Raw genomic sequence first — 19,610 nt, 5'->3', positions numbered from 1 at the left:
AGGGTGTCCCTGAGGCAGAAAAATATCTGAGTTAACGGATTTCATTAAGATCGTTGCACAACAAACTTCTTATGTGTCACCCTTACTCAAGTCCCTTTTTTTCTAAGTGTTTCACTGTAGTTTCTGGCAACATACGGCAACGGGTGCCACAGTTGCTATAGTTGCATAAACAGATCCTAACGAACCATGAATGATTGCCTTACAACAGCTTTGCAGTAATGTTACACATGACATCACCTGTGTCGCTATCTTTCCTATAAGCGAGTTGAGACGTTCCCTTATCGAGTCGATCTCGACATTATGTTTGGAGGACCTAAAACTGGGCTGGGATCATATAGAGACTGAAGCTGCACTGCAACTGTGATTTCAAATAGATGCACTACTTCGCAGACGTGCTAACTTATCAAGAATAATTATAAAGAATAGTTTCCCAAGTCATTCAAGAATCATTGCTGTCCATAATGTGTATCTGTTGGTTGTAATATTATAACTCCTTGAAATGCTTAAAATAAAAACAAAAATTCTAATTTGCCTGGTGTTTTATTTATTTAGAACTGTGGAAGAATACCTTGTGTGTATATTTAGACTGATATTTAGTTGATATAAATAATTAGCTTAGCTGGTATGAATTTTAATTGCAGCCTTCTTTGGTAAATTTGTATCAAAGCATGTAATCACTTGATGAATATACTAACTGCTTTTTTTTGGGGAGGGGGGATCTATCATGTTGTACAACGTAAGTAGGCTACTCAGAATTATTTGACAACGTCGTCACTGGCAACGCAAACATGCTGGAAACTACTTTTGGTTTATTTGTGATGAGTTCAAGTGACGTGACAGGTGCAGGTGTCGATTGTAAATGACGTTGCATAGGAAGCGTGGCTGCCTGAGCGTGCAAGCCCGAGAGTGCAAGCCTGAAGATGCAAGTTCAACTCTGCAGCCAGACCCTTCTCGTGATTTCAGGCATTTGTCGGTGATTTCTCAAAACCTGTGGGCAAGTCAAAATTGGAGCTAAAATCATGCAGTCTGAACTCAGCATAAGTGTGTAGGCCAGCAGGAGATCTGGGAGCCAACCTCACTTCCCTGATCTCTTGAGGGTCACAAGTGGCTGCCATCTAAATCTTGCTTTCCCTGGAAGTAGAACCTACAACATTGGCATTAATAATGCCATGCTCTATTATTTGAGATACAAAAAGGTTTGGGGTCTAAAGGTGCTTTTCCATTGCATAGTATGACAGTTTAGTATGCCTCCCATTTTTGGTGGCTTTTCCACTGCATTTCATATCTAGTACCTGGTACTTTTTAGTACCCAGAGGTTTCAAGCAAGCAGTACCATTGAAATTGGGGCTGCTGAATTGTCATTATGAGTGTAAATCGATTTTTGACAGCAGATGCCAAACCTCCTGCATCTTAGGGCATTCTCTCACAAGATACAGTTGCCTTGAACCGTGCCAAAGCACGCTTGTGCCTTCTCCCTTCTCCCCCAACTGCTTGCACTCAAATTGCATCCAAGCCTGAGCACGCTTACGTCATTGAAGGTGCGCTGTTCAGTTAAACAGAAGAGAAGCGCTCTCACTCAGTACAGCGGAGATTGCTTTAGTTATATAAGTTTAGTCGTTTAGGATGCCGTGACACGCAGTCAAATATTTCGTCAAACAGATCAGCCACTTTTGACGCTCATAAATAATCATAAAAAGCCCTCGTGCTGCAGGTATTAGGAGGTTTGCTGAAGGTGCAGCGGTTGTGCAGTGAGGGGTTTGTATCTTTAATAAACTATGATTATTCGAGTTCTTTGAAAAGTAAGAATGATTAATAAATCCATATGAATAAGGCCCTTAAAAGTCATCTCTCGTCTTTAGTTTCAGGCTCAGGCGTGCTTTGTACTCACACTACAAGCGTACCGCGCTATAGCCTAATGGCCTGTTTCCAATGAGAGGTACAGTAAAGTACGGCTTGCATTTCTACTGCCAAAAGGGTACCCTTTTGGTGGGCGTTGTTTCAGACAACGTCATTTTTACTCAAGTGAATGTCACAGTAAAGCCGTACGGGTCGTTCACAGATCATATGAGAAGCACTTCTTATGCTGCGTTCACACCAGACACGGCACGTGCGTCAAGCGCGTGTGATTTACATGTTAAGTCAATGCAAACGTGCGAATAGATATCCTGCGGCGCGATACGCGTGAATGGCGTAGCGGGAATGATGCGAATGGCGCGGTGCGAATAGCGCGATACGCGCAAGGCGAATTGTGCATTTTGCATGTTTGACGCGCTTACCGAGCGTTTTGCGCGAATCTCTCCAATTCGAAAATCTAAACTTCAGCAGACATTCGCGCCGCGTTAACCAATCAGAAGCTTGCTCTTGTGGGGGCGTGATTGTGACGTAGAACCAGTTGATGGTGTCCCGGGGGAAATCCTCCAGGCGACACCGACAACGAGTCATCAAACTGGGCTTGGCTCAGTCAGAAGCACCGTTGAAAGCCTCCGTGATCCAGGTTCAGTTTCTGGAGGAGTTTATGAGCTCACAGAGCTGGATGCACCTCTGAAAGCATGTAGTGGACCTAGACATGGTCCTAAACGTATCGACGCTGTTTTTCAGCCTTCATAAAGTACATAAACACTGTTATTTTCTTCATAAAATCCATGTTAGCCATTTAGCAACGAAGCTAGTCACCGGGACAGAAACCCTGCCCATCATGCAATCCCGCATCTGTTTTGAAGTGAATTTGACATGCGAATGAAGCAGATTTGACGCGCAGATGAAGCTTGGTTTGGCGCGCGAATGAATTGAGTATACTCAAATGTTCACGCGGCAATTTACATGCGAATAGCGCGATTTATCCGCGCATGCCGCATCTGGTGTGAACGCAGCATTACAAAACAGATGCTTTATAAACATAAATACTTGTTTAAATGCTTATTACTAACCTTTTTATGAACATGGTTTGATTATAACTGCAGATCAATGATGTGTGTGATAGTCTACCATAATGTCTGCAATTATATAAAACAAATAAATAAATGCAACATATATGAACACATACAGACCCCTACATTCTCCGATATGTTACCAATAACAGAAAACTACATACAGCACACATTTAGTCCTTATTTGGGTTCAAAAATAACACTAAATATAGCCCACAGTAAGAGCAAACCTTTCATATGTGTCTTTAATTTTCAGCAGCACATGTAGCCTGTTGTTAGAAAGTAATTTCATCATTCAGAGTTCATAACAGTCCATAAGGTGATGATAATAGTTAAACGGTTCGGATTCGGATAGTGTGTGCAGCCTAAATAGTCAGAAGCAGTCACTGATGTACTGTTGGTTTGCACAACTAAATAATTTTTATACCACTGCAAGAAAAAGACAGCCAAAAAGGTCTAGATATTTCTTTTGTTAGTAGACCACAAGAAGGCCTACAGCATGAGATCACGACAGTGGAAGCAATAAACCCATCCACTTTTAGTAGTAAACTGCAGTGGAGATGCAAAATGATCTGAGCAAAACCGAAGTGAACTGAGCTGTGTTGAACTGTACTGTACCTTGCAGTGGGAATGCAGCTAGAATGTGGTAAAGGTTAGCTAGCAGGAGCTGTGTGAGTAAAAATTACCTTACCCTGATATAAAGAAGTGAACTACAGACTTTGGTCTTTAGCACTTCTTGCCCGCTACTAGTGGACAAACAAAGCCAGAAATATTGCATTACCCAGAAAGAAGCTTGGTTCAGGGTAAGATTTGTGGAGACAATCTAGCAGGAGCTTTGTGTGTAAACATCAGTCTCCTGATTTCAAGAGGTGCACTAGAGGCTATAGTCTTTAAAATTCTTGTTAGTGCACCTGCCTCTCATACCAGAAATGCTGGGTAGAACCAGAGAGGTTACAATGGTGTTGTGACCCAAATGAAAGTGAGGTTTAGGGCTGTGAGTGTACTGAAGCACAGGTACTGTGGGTAGAACCTCCCTCCACCGATCAGAAGAGGTGCACTAGAGGCTGTGGGCTTTAGTGTGCTTGATAGCACATCCACCTCCCATGCCAGAACTCTCTGTTTAAATCTTGCTAGGAGTGGGGCAAATAAAATTTGAGGGGTTACATTGATGTCATGACCTTACTGAGAGTGAGGTTTAGTAAGGTGAGTGTAATTTAAGCCAGCAAGTAGAAGTAGTAAAAGGTTCTAACTCACCTGATCTCAAGATGCTATTGCCTTTTGCATCTTTCGTGAACCTGCCTCCCGTGCCAGAAATCAATTACTTTTCAACAAAAAGTAAAACAAGCTGAGTGACTGTGTTAAATGTGCAAGCATTTAATAAATACCTTGTTTGTAATCTAAGAAATGTTGTAAACTGTTATATTTGGACGCATGCTACAATACAGCTTTTAGTTCTGTTCTTTAAGAAATATGTTTCTCTTAACCTTTGATAAGTTATTGCTTGTTTAAAGCATAACATTCATTTTGTTAGATTCATGTTTAAATCAAACTGTGATCTCAGTCTTGTACTAGTAGTTCAGTGGCAAATTCTGATGGAAGCTTTACCATTACAACTTCCATACAAGTGTATAAAGAATCATGGACAGTTCTTCATCTATTAAATATGATATGAACTAGTCAGTGAACTTTTGGGAATAAGGCCAAACTGTATTTCTTAGGTGCGAAGATGAGATACTGTACTGACTGGAAACACCCAATTACCACATTAGTTTTGACAGTCCCCTGGGTCCTCCCTTCTAACCAGCTGCTTGTCTGTCGCTTTAGAAATTTCCTCTGTGTTTGAAGTACAGCTTTTAGTCTGTGATCTGACTGGACAGATGATGGCAGAGCACAACTCTAAGCTGTCAAAATGGCATTTTAATGCTCTGGGTGCAGATTAAAGAGGACCATTCAAAAAAGCAGGCTCAAAGTATATAAAGCCTGAGTCACTGCATTTACAGCATGTATATTTAATTCATGATTCCCACCATTGTAAATTTATGCACATATTAATAGTTCGGGAGTGTTCTAAACTTAGGCTGAAAAAACATTTATGTTTAATGCTCAGTTGTTGCCTGGATAGTAGGAGATTCATACATAAATTAATTTATTGTTCATTAATTCTATTATATATATATATATATATATATATATATATATATATATATATATATATATATATATATATATATATATATATATATATATATACAGTTGAAGTCAGAATTATTAGCCCCCCTGTATTATTAGCGACCCTGTTTATTTTTTTCCCCAATTTCTTTTTAATGGAGGGAATATTGTTTCAGCACATTTCTAAGCATAATAGTTTTAAAAACTTATTTCTAATAACAGATTTATTTTGTCTTTGTCATGATGATAGTTAGTAATATTTTACTTGATATTTTTCAAGACACTTCTATACAGCTTAAAGTGACATTTAAAGACTTAACTAGGTTAATAAGGTGAACTAGGCAGGTTAGGGTAATTAGGCAAGTTATTGTATAATGATGGTTTGTTCTGTAGACTATCGAAAAAAATAGCTTAAAGGGGCTAATAATGTTGTCCCAAAAATGTTTTTTAAGAAATTAATAACTACTTTTATTCTTGCCAAAATAAAACAAATAAGACTTTCTCCAGAAGAAAAAATATTATCAGACATACTGTGAAAATGTCATTGCTCTGTTAAACATCATTTGGAAAATATTTAAAAAAGAAAATCAAAATCAAAGGGGGCTAATAATTCTAACTTCAACTGTATATATAAATATATATATATATATATATATATATATATATATATATATATATATATATATATATTAAGGGTGTAACGATACGCGTATTCGTATTGAACCGTTCGGTACGAGACTTCCGGTTCGGTACGCATTACAAACCGAATGATTCGATTCAGACTAACAATATCTAAAAAGATAGATGTTATAATATAAATTATATATTAAATATAATGTTTTCAGTACAACAACGCTCAACATGGCATCCCAAATGTGGCAGACAACATGCTGCCTTCCCCGCTGTCATGTTAAACAGTAGACCATCGCTTTTGAACTCAGAATATCACTTTATTAAAGCATGCACTTGTTAGCAATCTTTCTGAATTCTGTGTCAGCCTGCTCGTGCTGGTTCCGCCCTCATTGCCCCAGGAACCCTGACCCCAACACAGAACAGCCAATCTCAATAACCTGTTCACATATCACCACAGGCACACATCTGCTAACCCTGACCCAGCTCTTCAGGTACGTTCACTACGTTGGGCACAACTCACCCCCGCTGCTCAGGTACATCGCACGCAAGCGCCTCCAACGCTCTTTAGAAACGTTGAGCACCATCACCGCTACCAAGAGAGTGGTGGAAAAAAACATCTGCTATGACAGTAAACTATTTTAGGGGTAATATTTAAGGATATAAACTCATTTACACTGACATCACGGAATCAGTAACTGGAACAGCATTCAGACAGGCAAATCCTACAGATACGAACAGGGCAAAACAAATCACCTAGTCGATCGGTACATTTATAGCTGTGATGATGGCTGTAATTGCTGCCAAAGGTGCAATAACAAAGTATTGAGCAAAGGCTGTGAAAAAAAATCTTCATGGGGTATTGTGTATAGAATTTGGAGAAAATAAATGAATTCAATCCATTTTGGAATAAGGCTGTAACATAAAAAATGTGGAAAAAGTGAAGCGCTAGGAACCCTTTCTGGATGTATATATATCTAAATATATATTATATATATATATTATATATATAATTTATATATATATAAATTGTATGTTCTTCCACATTGTTGCTCTTAAGAAGAGTTCTTTCCATGTGGTTTTCAACTGGCTAATGTTGCGAAACATCCACAGAGATCTGCTTGCTGACTCGAGGCAGAAGAACGGCCAGTGTGAGAGCGGACACATATTGCCGTCTGTACTCGCTCTCTGTGGACCATTTTAACGAGGTGTTGGAGGAGTACCCCATGATGCGACGAGCATTTGAGACCGTAGCCCTCGATCGCCTTGACCGCATAGGTGAGAGCTGTCAGTTTAGTAAACCCATGTTTCTCACAGCTTCTCTGAATTGTCCTTGGGAAGTGGATAGTTTAATAATCTCATCACTTGACGCTTTTATTTATTTATTTTATAGTTATTAAATCAACAAAAACTGCAGTTCATAACCCTTATGTACTTGTTGGCCATTGGTTAACATTTATCCTACAAAACATATAGCTAATTTAGGAGTGTCTAAAACTGCTCCTGGAAGGCCATATTTCTACTGATATTATTTTAAAACAACCTCCTAGAAGTTGAATCCTTTGTATATAAAAGGACCATTTATTGTCCTAGCAATTCATGTTGACTTTATAGACAGAGCTTGTTTTCCATGCCTTTTATGTCTTCCTTTCTTTTTGTCCTCACAGGAAAGAGGAACTCTGTACTCCAGCACAAAGTCCAACGGGATCTTAATTCTGGAGTTTTGAACTACCAAGAAAATGAGATCATCCAGCAGATCGTGCAGCATGACAGGGATATGGCCCACTGTGCACACCTCATGCAGACACCTCCCCCACCTCCTCATCCAGCACCGACTCCATCCTCCCACACCCCTGTCATATGGGCACCTCTTATTCAGGCTCCTCTGCAAGCTGCTGCAGCCACTACTTCAGTTGCCATCGCCCTGACTCGTCACCCCCATTTGCCCCACACCCTCTTCCGACCTCCTGTTCCTCGGCTTGGCTCACTGAAAGACCAGCCAGGCTATTTTAAAAGGTTTCCAACTGCACTTTCGGGTGCTGATACATTTGGTGGCTCCTCATCAACCAGCTCGCAGTTCAGCTCTTGTATAGAAACCCCAATTCTGGACACACTCAGGGCCGAGAGATCATCTACCTCCACACCGCCACCATCCTCCAGCTCTCTGCCATCCACCATAACAACAACTGTCACCACTACCACTTCAAGCATCACAGAGTCTTCCGTCTACCACCATAGACCCATTATCTCTCATGGATCCAAAGACTTTAGCGTTGCCCAACTTCATTCTCAACCGCAACTTTCTCAGGCCTCTTTCTCAAGCATTGCTGCATCACTTCCTGGATTCTTCCAACAAGGAGCAGCTGGAGGAGAGGCTGTTCATCTAGCGGTTCCCCCTGCATCCACCCTTACTCCTTTGATAGCGCACTCTGTAAGTCCCATCCTGACCCAGCTACATGCAACTCATTCAAATCCTCAACCAACAAAACCAATTCAAGACTTAAATAAAGCTGGAAGGACAGCCCCCCAATCTCCAGTAACAGAGTCCCCAGTCCACTCCAAGAGCATTCTTGAACAAGTACAGAGTCCAACAAGTGTCCAGTCCCAGCATCCTCAGATTGGTATACAGCCGGATGTTCTTTCCCAGCTTGCTCAAGAACCATCTGCTCTTGCTTCCCTTGCACAATATGGATCTGGAAATGCGTCCCCATGTAGCACACCTTCAGCTTGGAGCCCCACGTGCCAGAGTCCAACAGCAGAGAAAATGAGAATGTCAGCGCATAGCCAACCTTCTAGCATCTCTGGATCCCAAACGTCACTACTGACCCCTCAGACACTCTTTCCACCACCACCTCAACCAAGAGAAAGGGGTGGATCTCTAGTTGATCTACCTTCACAAGACTTAAGCACCCTTTCCATGTCCCTTCCTATTCCTGGACTAGCCGAAAAATCCAGGGCTGTGGGAAGAGGACCACAACCACCAGACTTATCTCATCACCGAGGATCCACTTCAGGTTACTCACCACTCCCATCCCCCCCACCCCTTGTGAATCCATTTAGCTCAATACCTGGTCATGTTGTCTTATCGAGACAAACTTCCAAGTTGTCCATAACTCAGACTGGGTCCTCAGGTGGATCACCAGCCCATGGGTCAAGTGACAGGTCCACCCCTGGGACACCAAGCTTGCACCCCAAACTCCCATCAAACTTGTGAGAAAGGTCTGCACCCTCCGACAATGAGTGAGCAACATTTTTAAGTACGTCAAAGACTTTTCTCACTAGAGAAGGAGGGTGTATGTTCAACCACTTGGATTTCTATTGGTCTAGAGACTTCCCCATTTGTTATGCCAAAAGGAATGGACAAACGAAACTGACTGAAGAATGGTGTGACTTAAATTTGTCTTCCAAGTTCTGTCAGTACTTTTTGCAATATTATTGTCTGATGATAAGGGATATGCAAATTATGACTTCCAAAAAAAAAAACAACTAACAAAAAAATACTTTACTTCACAGTAATAATATGAAAGGGTGTATGATGTATGTATGTTTGTGGTAGTGTGTATGCACGAGAGAGCGATTGCTATTGCCCTGTTATAAAGGTGTGCTCTTTATAAAGGAGGGAATTATGCTGGGTCAGGGAAGCAAAGCAAAATTTGTCGCACTTCATCAGTCGGGCATCATCTGTCACTGTGAAAGAACACGCCGTACATGTCTCTCCAGGCAGGTGGCACAGATATATACACAAAACAAACACACAGGTGCACACAAACCTACACACAGGCACAATCAAACCTAGCCCTTAACATCCCAATTATACAGTATAGACCTAGTAGGATATTTCAGCTAGACCTTGACCCTATACATACCCCTCCTTGCTGACAAAGAGGTACTGCTCGGTATCTATGGCCTTTCCTTTTTGTAACAATACTGCCTTAGTGTCTGGACACCAGGGAACGACACCTTCACTTCCACAACAGAGCCGAGAATATGACGAATGTTTTGCAATCATTTTGTATGTGCTTTGTATGTCAACTTGTGCAGTACTTAAGCAATAAAAAGGTATGCTTGGTTTTTGTACATGCACAGAAGGTTGAACTGTAAATTGCAGTTTTCTTCCAATCAAACAAAAGATATTGGGTGATTGTGACAATGACACTATTAATAAGACGCAACTATAAAAATAAGCCCACCGCAGTTACCAAAGCTTCTGAGTTCAGTCCTGCAATTACAAAGTCATGTCTGCATTTAGTTAATATGTTTTAATATTCTGGTTTGCATCTGTTTAAAGCAATGGTCTCAAACTCAATTCCTGGAAGGCCGCAGCTCTGCATTGTTTAGCTCCAACTCACATCCACCTTATAGTCTATAGTAGTCTTGAACACCTTTTTAGTTGGATCAGCTGTGTTTGATTAGAGTTGGAGCAAAACTGCAGAGCTGTGGCCTGCCAGGAATTGAGTTTGAGACCTATGGTTCAAAGGGTAATTTTGCAAAATGCAGTAAGCCCTACACCTCGCAATTTGCATGAGGTTGTATATGCTTTCTGGGTATCTATTAAACTTAAACATTTTTGATCATTTGAGATGTATTACAGCAGAAGTACGGCAAACTAACTTAACAAAACAAAAGTGCTAAGAGCATAGCTAGCTTAGCACCTGCTATGGTATGCCATATGTGGCTGGTGGTAAAAGGAGGAATAGTATTTTTCGAAGTGTCCTTCCTTTTGAGCAAATCTTACACAGGTTGACCAAGAAACCCCCCTGCTTTGTCCCAGGTTATTATATATTGTATAATTTCTATGATTTTACAATACATGTCTATGTATATATCTATTTATTGTGTACGTGTTTGTTTTGTTAATCTATATATTCATGATTTAATCTATATACTGTCAGCATCAGTCTACAGATAGTATCATTATGCATCACTTGGTCCTTCCACTCTCAATTCCGTCCCATTCCTGCAATATGCATTTGATTATCATATCATTATCTTAATTTTCAGACTCTGTTTTTTTTTCTAGCTGGTATTGTTCCCTGCATTGAAGTCGGATAAAATTGCAAAGCAAAATGCAAATGAGAGTGGTATATGTGATGTTGAATATTAATGAGGTAAAATATCAAAGCATCAAAGAGCTTTCTGTTAGTATTACAGAGCACACAATGCATTATAGTGTAATATTTCTCTTTTTTTGACTCTGAGTGTGTGTGTGTGTGTGTGTGTGTGTGTGTGTGTGTGTGTGTGTGTGTGTGTGTGTATGCGTGTTTTTCGGTGCATTTATGTTGTAGCATTTTATAATATTCTGTGCATTTATTGTTTATCATTACCAAAGTAAGGTAATATTAATGATTGTGTTACAGTAGCAATTTTAACCCTACCAATGTCATTACCGACAGCCTGACTTCATTAGAAGGTGGTCAAGTATTGGTGGCCTATGAGTTCCTTAAGGATTTTTAAACCTTTCGGTTTAAAAACTGTCCAAAAGAGTATTTGTGATCAATGTATGGCAAAATAATTAAGCCATATGGCATATCCATGATGGACAAGTTGTCATTATGCATCAGTCTACAGTGCACTTTCAATTCATCCAAAAAACAAAACAGAACAAAAATAAAAAAGCAAAAACAAGTTGTTCTTCCATCCTAATCATCTTCCTCCTGGAATACGTCTTCTCCCTAACCCACATATTAGTGCAATATATTCACATGAAATATGAAAAGTTTTTGTTTGTTTGTTTATTTGTTTGTTTGTTTTGAGTTGGAAGATGACCAGTCTTGCCATATTTGGTCAGTGTTTCACTGTATCATGAGAATTATGGTACCAATATGTAATATGACTAACATGCTTCAGAATCAAAATACTACAGAATATAATGTTCATCATGAATATTGAATAATCATGTATGTACGAATATTCATGGGTATAGCTATATGATATTTCATTTGAACTATGTTAATCGATAAACACTTGTAAAAAATTAAATTTTATTGCTTTCCTTTGTAAAGTCTCTGTTATTTTTCTAGCTGCCCGACCAAGTACCTTGAGGATAAAGGTTCCAAAAGTTCTTTCTGTTTTAGGTTTTTTCTTCTTCAGATTTTACAAATGTTCATTTAATTTTCTGTAATTTTAAAAACAAAAACTATAAAAACCTTTGGATTTTCAGACACCCGAATGTTGTGAAATGAAGATATTTTTCAGTTTTTAGTTGAAAATGGTTTTGTGGTTGCAGTTATTTTAGCTGTTAAAAGTGTTTACATCCTTTTTACACTATGCTGCTAAATTTCTATCATTGTCATAAACACATTGGCTTGCAATGCACATAAATGTATTTTCCTGCTTAACACATTTCCAGGCATTTATCCCTTTCTTGTTTTATTTGGACTTCACAATAATTACAATTACAATACATAAAAAATAAAAATTAATAAATACATATATACAGCATTACAATACATATAAAAAAGAGCAAAGACGACATGATCAAACAATTAACTAATCAAAAACTATTTATTGAAGCACTGCCGTTTTGTTTTTAACAATTTTGTAAGCACTTTAATAAAAATATACACTATTGTTATACTATATTGTTCTATACTATTACATACTTATATTATATTATATTATATTATATTATATTATATTATATTATATTATATTATATTATATTATATTATATTATATTATATTATATTATATGGCGACGCGATGGCGCAGTAGGTAATGCTGTCACCTCACAGCAAAAAGTTCGCTGGTTCGAGCCTCGGTTGGGTCAGTTGGCATTTCTGTGTGGAGTTTACATGTTTTTCCCGTGTTTGCATGGGTTTCCTCCGGGTGCTTTGGTTTTCCCCCACAAGTCTAAAGACATGCGCTATATGTGTATTGGGTAAGCAAAATTGTCCATAGTGAATGTGTGTGAAAGAGTATGTATGGATGTTTCTCAGAGATGGGTTGCAGCTGGAAGGTCATCCGCTGCATAGAACATACTGTATGCTGGATAAGTTGGCGGTTCATCCCTCTGTGGCAACGCCAGATTAATAAAGGGATTAAGCCAAAAAGAAAACAAATGTATATTATATTATATTATATTATATTATATTATATTATTTTATATTATATTATATTATATTATATTATATTATTACTTGCAATGTCATCCAGGATAGGGATTGAGTGTTGGGCTAACAAAAAAATTAGATGTTAAGAAACACTAGGGCTGAGCGATTTGGGGGAAAAATCATAATCACTATTATTTTGGTTATAATTGTAATCACGATTATTCAGAACGATTACTGTTGGAGTCAAATTTATTAGCGCTCCTGAGAATGTTTTTTTTTTATAAATATTTCCCAAATAATGTTTAACAGAGCAAGGAATTTTAACAGTATTTCCTTTAATGTTTTTTCCTCTGGAGAAAGTCTTATTTGTTTTGTTTTGGCTAGAATAAAAGCAGGCTAAATTTTTTTCAAACCTATTTTAAGGTCAATTATTATTAGGGACATATTATTATTATGTCAATTATTATTAGCCCCTTTAGGCAATATATATTTTTTATTGTCTGCAGAAGAAACTACTGTTATACAATGACTTGCCTAATTACCCTAATTAAGCCTTTGAATCGCACTTTAAATTTGAATTCTTGTATTTTTAAAAATATTCAGTAAAATGTTATTGTGCTGTCATCATAGCAAAGATAAAAGAAATTAGTTATTAGAAATGAATGATTAAAACTATTATGTTTAGAAGTGTATTGACAAAAAATCTTTTCATTAAACAGAAATTGGGGGAAAAGAGTTGGTAATATTGAGGAGAGCTAATAATTCAACTGCATGTATACAGTTATTTTCCACCCTGCAAAGGAAAGAGAAATAAATACAATAGAATAAAAATATAAAACAAACTGTGCTTTAAGGATCTTCACTGTAAGAAAAACACTTTAGCTACAAAAGTCCTTCAGTCAAGAGCAGTGGGAGATTTTCTCCTTTTGTTATTTGATTATTAATGATCGAAACAGGCGGCAGCAGGAATATTGCGCTGTTACTTTAATGGTTTCGCTTTCACATGTCTTCCTCAACTCGTTTATTACACAAATGAGGGTTAATATGAATAATCACTAAACACCGCGTATTGACACCTATTTGACCATTAAAGCGCTCACATTAGGATGACTTTAGATGCTCTGCTCGTCACAGTGTGCGAATGAGACCAAATGCTGACCGCATGCTTCGGACTGTGTGTGCGCGCCGCACACACACACAGAAGCATGCGGTTTAGTTCCTGCTTTTAAGAGCAACAAATGTGCTGGAAAGTGGGCAGTAAATAAAAAAAAGTTATCGTTTATCTCAATTAATGGTTTTTCATAATCGTTAGAAGCCAAAATCGAAATCGGTGTTTCAATTAATTGCACAGCGCTATGAAACACAAACATGGCGAGGCTAAATTTCAACTTCGATAAAAACAGCCCTGAAAGTAAGTAAGAGTAAGTATTACTTACAGGTAAATCATTCCATGTTTTTTTCCCTTCACAGAGAAGATAGATTAACCAAAGGACGTTATGCTGTGTTATTCACACCAAACATGGAACGTGCAAATAAATAGCACTATTCCCGCGTAAATAAATGTTCAAACATTTTAGGTTTTCTCGCCTTATTCACGCGTCAAATTCACTTCACAATACATACTAATCGCTATTCGCATCATGGGCTGTGGCTCTGTCTGTCCAGTGAATTTAGCATTGTTGCTAAATGGCTAATATGGATTTATTGATAGTAGGTATGTTGATGAGCTTTCAGAAGAATGAAAAACAGCGTATATTCGTTCAACGCCATGTCTAAGTCCTCTAGATCAGGGGTGGCCAATCCTGTTCCTGGAGAGCCACCTTCCTGCAGATTTCAGTTGCAACCCATAATCAACACACCTGCCTGTAATTATCACGTGGTGTTCAGGTCCTAATTAATTGGTTCAGGTGTGTTTGATATGGGTAGCAACTGAAATCTGCAGGAAGGTGGCTCTCCAGGAACAGGATTGGCCACCCCTGCTCTAGATCCTAGAAACTATACCTGGATGATTGAGGCAGTGCAGTCGAGTCCAGTTTGATGAACTGTTGACTAGTGCCGGCAAGAGGATTTCCCCTCAGGACACCAACAACAGACGCTACATCATAATCACGCCCCTACAGGTGAAAGCTTCTGATTGGTTAACGCGGCACAAATGTCCGCTGAAGTTCAGATTTTCCAACTCGAGTAAGGAAAGTGCTCAACTTTTGCCAATTCATTTACGCGAATCTTGTAAATCGCGCCGCAGGATGTCTATGCAAATTTTTGACATTGACTTAACATGTAAATCAATCGTGCTTAATGCTTCATCTGCGTCTGGTGTGAACGCAGCATTACACTTTGCTTGTTTTTTTAATTTACCAACAGTGGCTAATGAAGTTTTGTTAAAGCTCATATCTGTTTCATGTCTACTTGTTTATTTTTGTGACAATATAAGAATGATAATGTATGTTCAGTTGACTGTTTGCACAGAATAAAGCTCTTCAGTCTAGCACAGTGGTGCTCAACCCTACTCTTGGAGATAGACCTTCCTGCAAAGTTCAGCTCAAACCCTGATCAAACACACCTGAATCAATTAATTAGGACCTGAGCAGCACTTGATAATTACAGGCAGGTGTGTTTGATATGGGTTGTAATTGAAATCTGCAAGGTCAATCTCCAGGAACAGAGTTGGTCACGCCTGGTCTAACATAACAGCCTTTACTCGTCTGCAAGAGCAACTGGCTGGATATACATTATCCCTTATGTATTATAAAAATGAGCATATTTATAGTTTACACAGAAACAATAACATATCAGATTGTGTAACAATAGTTCAGAGAGGAAACACAATGAGGTGTTGGATATGACAACAATTTGGAATTGCCTCTGTGTGATTGCGTCACGAAGCATTCGTCAAATCAGTAATGACACAGGATGTGTGGTGTAGTAACCAAGAAGCTATAAAGCACACCTCAAACAAAGCACAGATTGCTTCTTGGAATGTCCAAGCAAGTCCATGCAGACATGCATATTACGAATGTTGCAGACCACAGAGTAAGTTCCAAATGCAGCTTTATGAAAACAAGGGATGTTAGTACAGGCAAGAGTCAACAGGAGCAGCAACAAAAGAGGAAAAATCCAAAGCGCAATCCAGAAAGTAGGCAAAGGCCTTAACAATCCAACTACTCAACATTTGTTTAGATACAGGGTACTCTTTCTTTGACAATCCAGATGCAGACAGGAGAGGTAAGAAAGCACTAAGAAAAGTGATAATTTGAGCTGGAGCAAGGGGATGGATTGGAAGTACTGGATGGTTACGTGGAAGAGTCCAATCTTCAGATTTGATTTTAGACACAGAAACAAGACATAGTTTTTCAGTATGATCAGTTCGAATTTATACAAACAAAGGTTGTGATTTAATTGTTGTAGATCTAGAATTGCATCATCATGTATTAAGTATGCAACCTGACATTCTTCTTTGGAATAATAAAGTCCCAGTAATACCCAAATACCCAGAGGAACTATTATTGCCCCCTAGAATAAGGGTTCTACCAGTGTTGGAAGAACCCTGTTGAAACAGAGGCTGAGAATTAAAGTTAATTATGTAACCACACACTCTTGATACTGGCCTCTGGTACTGGTATTGTAGTCAATCCGGTGCCCTTAAGTGGTAGCTGGCAGGTACCAAGCGATCGGACTCCTTGTGCTCAATGGGGATCCCTGAATCCCTGAAGAGGTTGGCAGTGCTATCCCTTAAGGGAACTGAAGCGAAATAGGAATGGTGTACAATAATTAAAACTGCTTACCTTTGGAAGGGTCTGCCTTGAGAAACCTGACATGGCAGGCATCAGGACTTCTTCACCACGGCTCTTTTCAAGAATGACAGCCCTCAAATCTGCCCTACATAATGAAGACTTTGGCTGAGAGTGCTGTCCCAAACCCTGTTGTTTATGAGAGGGAGCAAAAGATGTGATCTGCTTCTGCACTTCCATTTGGATGCATAAGGAGCTCAGCTACAAGCCTGGCAGCCCCAGGCCTACAGAATCAGTGACTAAGGAACTTGTGGAGCTCTGAGCGATTTCCGCTCTCATTTAAGTGGAAGAGATTGAGCCAGAGATGCCCAACTGCCTTACTGCTCATAGAGACAAATCTGTGACCTGCCATTGTTCTTTAAAAGTGTCTAGGCTGACCTTATTGTCAAAGTCTATTATCTTTCAACTCAGCTGCTTCAATGTTCAGCTCGTCCATATCCTCAAAAGGCAAAGAGCTTCATCCAGATAGGAAGAACCCAAAGTGCAGGCTCCGAACAAAAAAGCATTGGATCTAGAGGGTGAAGCAAGGGAAAGAGCAGACCCCATCACCATCCCCTCCTCTAGATCCATCTGTAAACCCTAAGATTAAAGCTAGTGCTCAGTCTTGGCATGAGTGAGACCTGAACCATGAGAAACACTTTGCAAAGCTCCTTCACTAAAGAGTGCTCTGCAGAAACAGAGTACTCTCAGAGCACTGTACACATAGCTTGTGTGTCCTGATTTGTCATATAATGTAGATATGGGGGGCAAAATGCTCATGCTCTTTACTCACCATTGAAACAAGCGCTGGTGAGAGACAGACAACACTAAATAGACACAATTTACACAGAGTGCTTTCTGAAGATGCAGAAATCTATTGTTACTGTGAGTGCTTTATCATATTCTTGTTACAGTATACCACGCCACTACTGCCACACTAATGGACTGACTTTACACTTGCTTCATGATGCCGTCACGCAGAGGCATTCCCAAGTATAGAATAATTTTTAAAAACTTGCACTTTGAAACCTGTGGACTTTTCAGTTTGCGTCCGCTGTAGGGATGCTCAAAATAATCGATTAACCGTTAACCGAAAGGGTGCGTTTGTGACCGATTAATGCTATCAGTTAAACGATTAAAATTATTATTTTATATATTTTTAGTTTGGCTGCATAAGGGGCCGATTGAATGCGCCTTTGCGTTAAGAGGGGCATCTTTTGCACGCGGCTCATCCCAGAGCAGCAGTTTGTGTTGTCAAGAAAACTACAGAGAACTTTTAAAGAGCTTGGTTTCCGCTACATTCATTTTTCCATGGCGGGGAACAAAATGCATCCCGCCACGGCTACATACCCATTCAAAACATTCAGTTGTTGTTGTTGTTGTTTTTAATAGCGTATTATAATCGCATCAAAACGTATTTAAAGGTAAGTGGATTATAACAGCGCAAACTTTTTTGTAACCGTATAGTGCTGTGCGCTATTGTTTAATCCTTTGGGGTTACGTGCTGACTGACTGACTGACTGACTGACAGATGCGCGATACGTGAGGTCAGCAAACACGCAGAAGCTTTCAGTTAAGATGAACACAGTTTCTAGTTATACTTTACTTATAGATAAAGTATGACTCTGCATATAATCACTCTATCATGCTGGAGTTTATAGCCGCTTCGCTTTACTTCAGGACGCATTATTGCCGCTCTGAAGGTCTAATCGCTGTTTTAAGTTATCTAGAGCTGTATGAATGTACAAATCTTGAAAATCATAATATTATTAAATATTACAATTTTATCAACATATACAGCAACACTTTTGCACAATCGATACCCAGCTGATTCAGTCGTTTCATAAGAGGACCGCGCTTCTTCTCTTCTTTTTTCCTTGTCAACATAAAGGCATGAGGTGCGCCTCACGTTTTTGGAATGAAAGAAGCATGTTAGCTGTGGTCGGCCACTTGTTCAACTGCAAGACACACTTAACTTGCGGGACGATAACGTATAACCCGTGCCTACAGACACATTTGCCAAAGAAGCAAAATGGAAGAAGAATATTGCTTGAAACAGACGTGTTGATGCCAAAAAAAGCGTTGATGTTGACCTGGATCTGCATCATAAACCCAACAAATAGGCTTTACCTTTTATTTTACAGCTTATAAAGCATGTATGCACATTAATGCAATATCATATTTAAACAACAAAACTGTTTACAAAAAGTCAACATATGCGCACATGTTGTTGTCTTTTCATCACACAGCGCGCGCACTTGAGCCGCGATGGAGAGAAAGGAAACCATAGCAAGACATAATCTTTAAAATATCGATTTCTAATAAAAATGTAAAAAAGTTTTGTGATTATAATAATACAAGCGGGGCATTAAATAAATGCTTATTTTCCGTGGAGCGAGCGATTTGAAAATATGATTGGAAAAAAACAGCCTATGCCGGTTATTAAAAATAATCAGTCAGTGTTTTCGATTTGTATTATAAATTAATTATTTAAGTGGAAAATAATTTAGGGCAGTCCTATTTATTTTAATAATTTTATTTAGTTTATTCTGTTCTTCTGTGCTAAACACTGCAGGTGTGTGAAAATGCTCTGTTGTATTGTTCTATTATTAATATGCTAGCATATAAAAATAAATCAGTATTTTATGCAATATTTAATGTGTCAGACACAAAATAGACACGTCAATTGGTTTATTATAAAATTAATAGTAATCTGACCAGTTAACGGTTAATAACCGATTAATGAGCGGCGGTTGTCGGTTAGCAAAATTAACCAAAATGAGCATCCCTAGTCCGCTGATTACAGCTATTTTAGCTTTTCAAAAACAGCTTGTACAGCAAAAGTAATGTCTTTCATGGGAAACCGAAGCACTCGGAGGAAACCCACGCGAATGCGGGGAGAACATGCAAACTCCACACAGAAATGCCAACTGACCCAGCCGGGGCTCGAACCAGCGACCTTTTTGCTGCGAGGTGACAGCACTACCTTCTGTGCCACCGCATCCATTAATTCAAACACAACTTCATTTATAAATGATTGCGATATGCAAATGTTTACTAAT

General features: G+C 38.9%; 2 protein-coding genes across 3 annotated transcripts in view; both read left to right on the top strand.

The window, feature by feature from the left end:
* Positions 1-11,727, top strand: part of hcn4l (hyperpolarization activated cyclic nucleotide-gated potassium channel 4l) — a 104,924-nt gene extending 93,197 nt beyond the window's left edge. Inside the window, exons 7-9 of one of the 2 annotated variants that reach the window (XR_015526573.1) lie at positions 6,840-7,004; positions 7,394-10,006; positions 10,183-11,727. Coding sequence is in view for 1 of the 2 variants with exons in the window: in XM_087312426.1 (XP_087168552.1) it covers positions 6,840-7,004; positions 7,394-8,940 (1,712 nt within the window). In the remaining variant the exon portion in view is untranslated. Of the gene's footprint in view, positions 1-6,839; positions 7,005-7,393 lie in introns of both variants that reach the window. The other variant, XM_087312426.1, reaches the window with a different exon arrangement.
* Positions 1-19,610, top strand: part of parp6b (poly (ADP-ribose) polymerase family, member 6b) — a 549,184-nt gene that overhangs the window by 420,683 nt on the left and 108,891 nt on the right. The window lies entirely within an intron of this gene.

Source organism: Danio rerio, chromosome 25 (assembly GCF_052040795.2).
Source record: "Danio rerio strain M-AB ecotype USA chromosome 25, GRCz13ab, whole genome shotgun sequence".
NCBI lineage: Eukaryota > Metazoa > Chordata > Actinopteri > Cypriniformes > Danionidae > Danio > Danio rerio.
The sequence above is the reverse complement of the archived record's forward strand: the minus strand, read 5'-3'. Positions and strand labels throughout refer to the sequence as shown.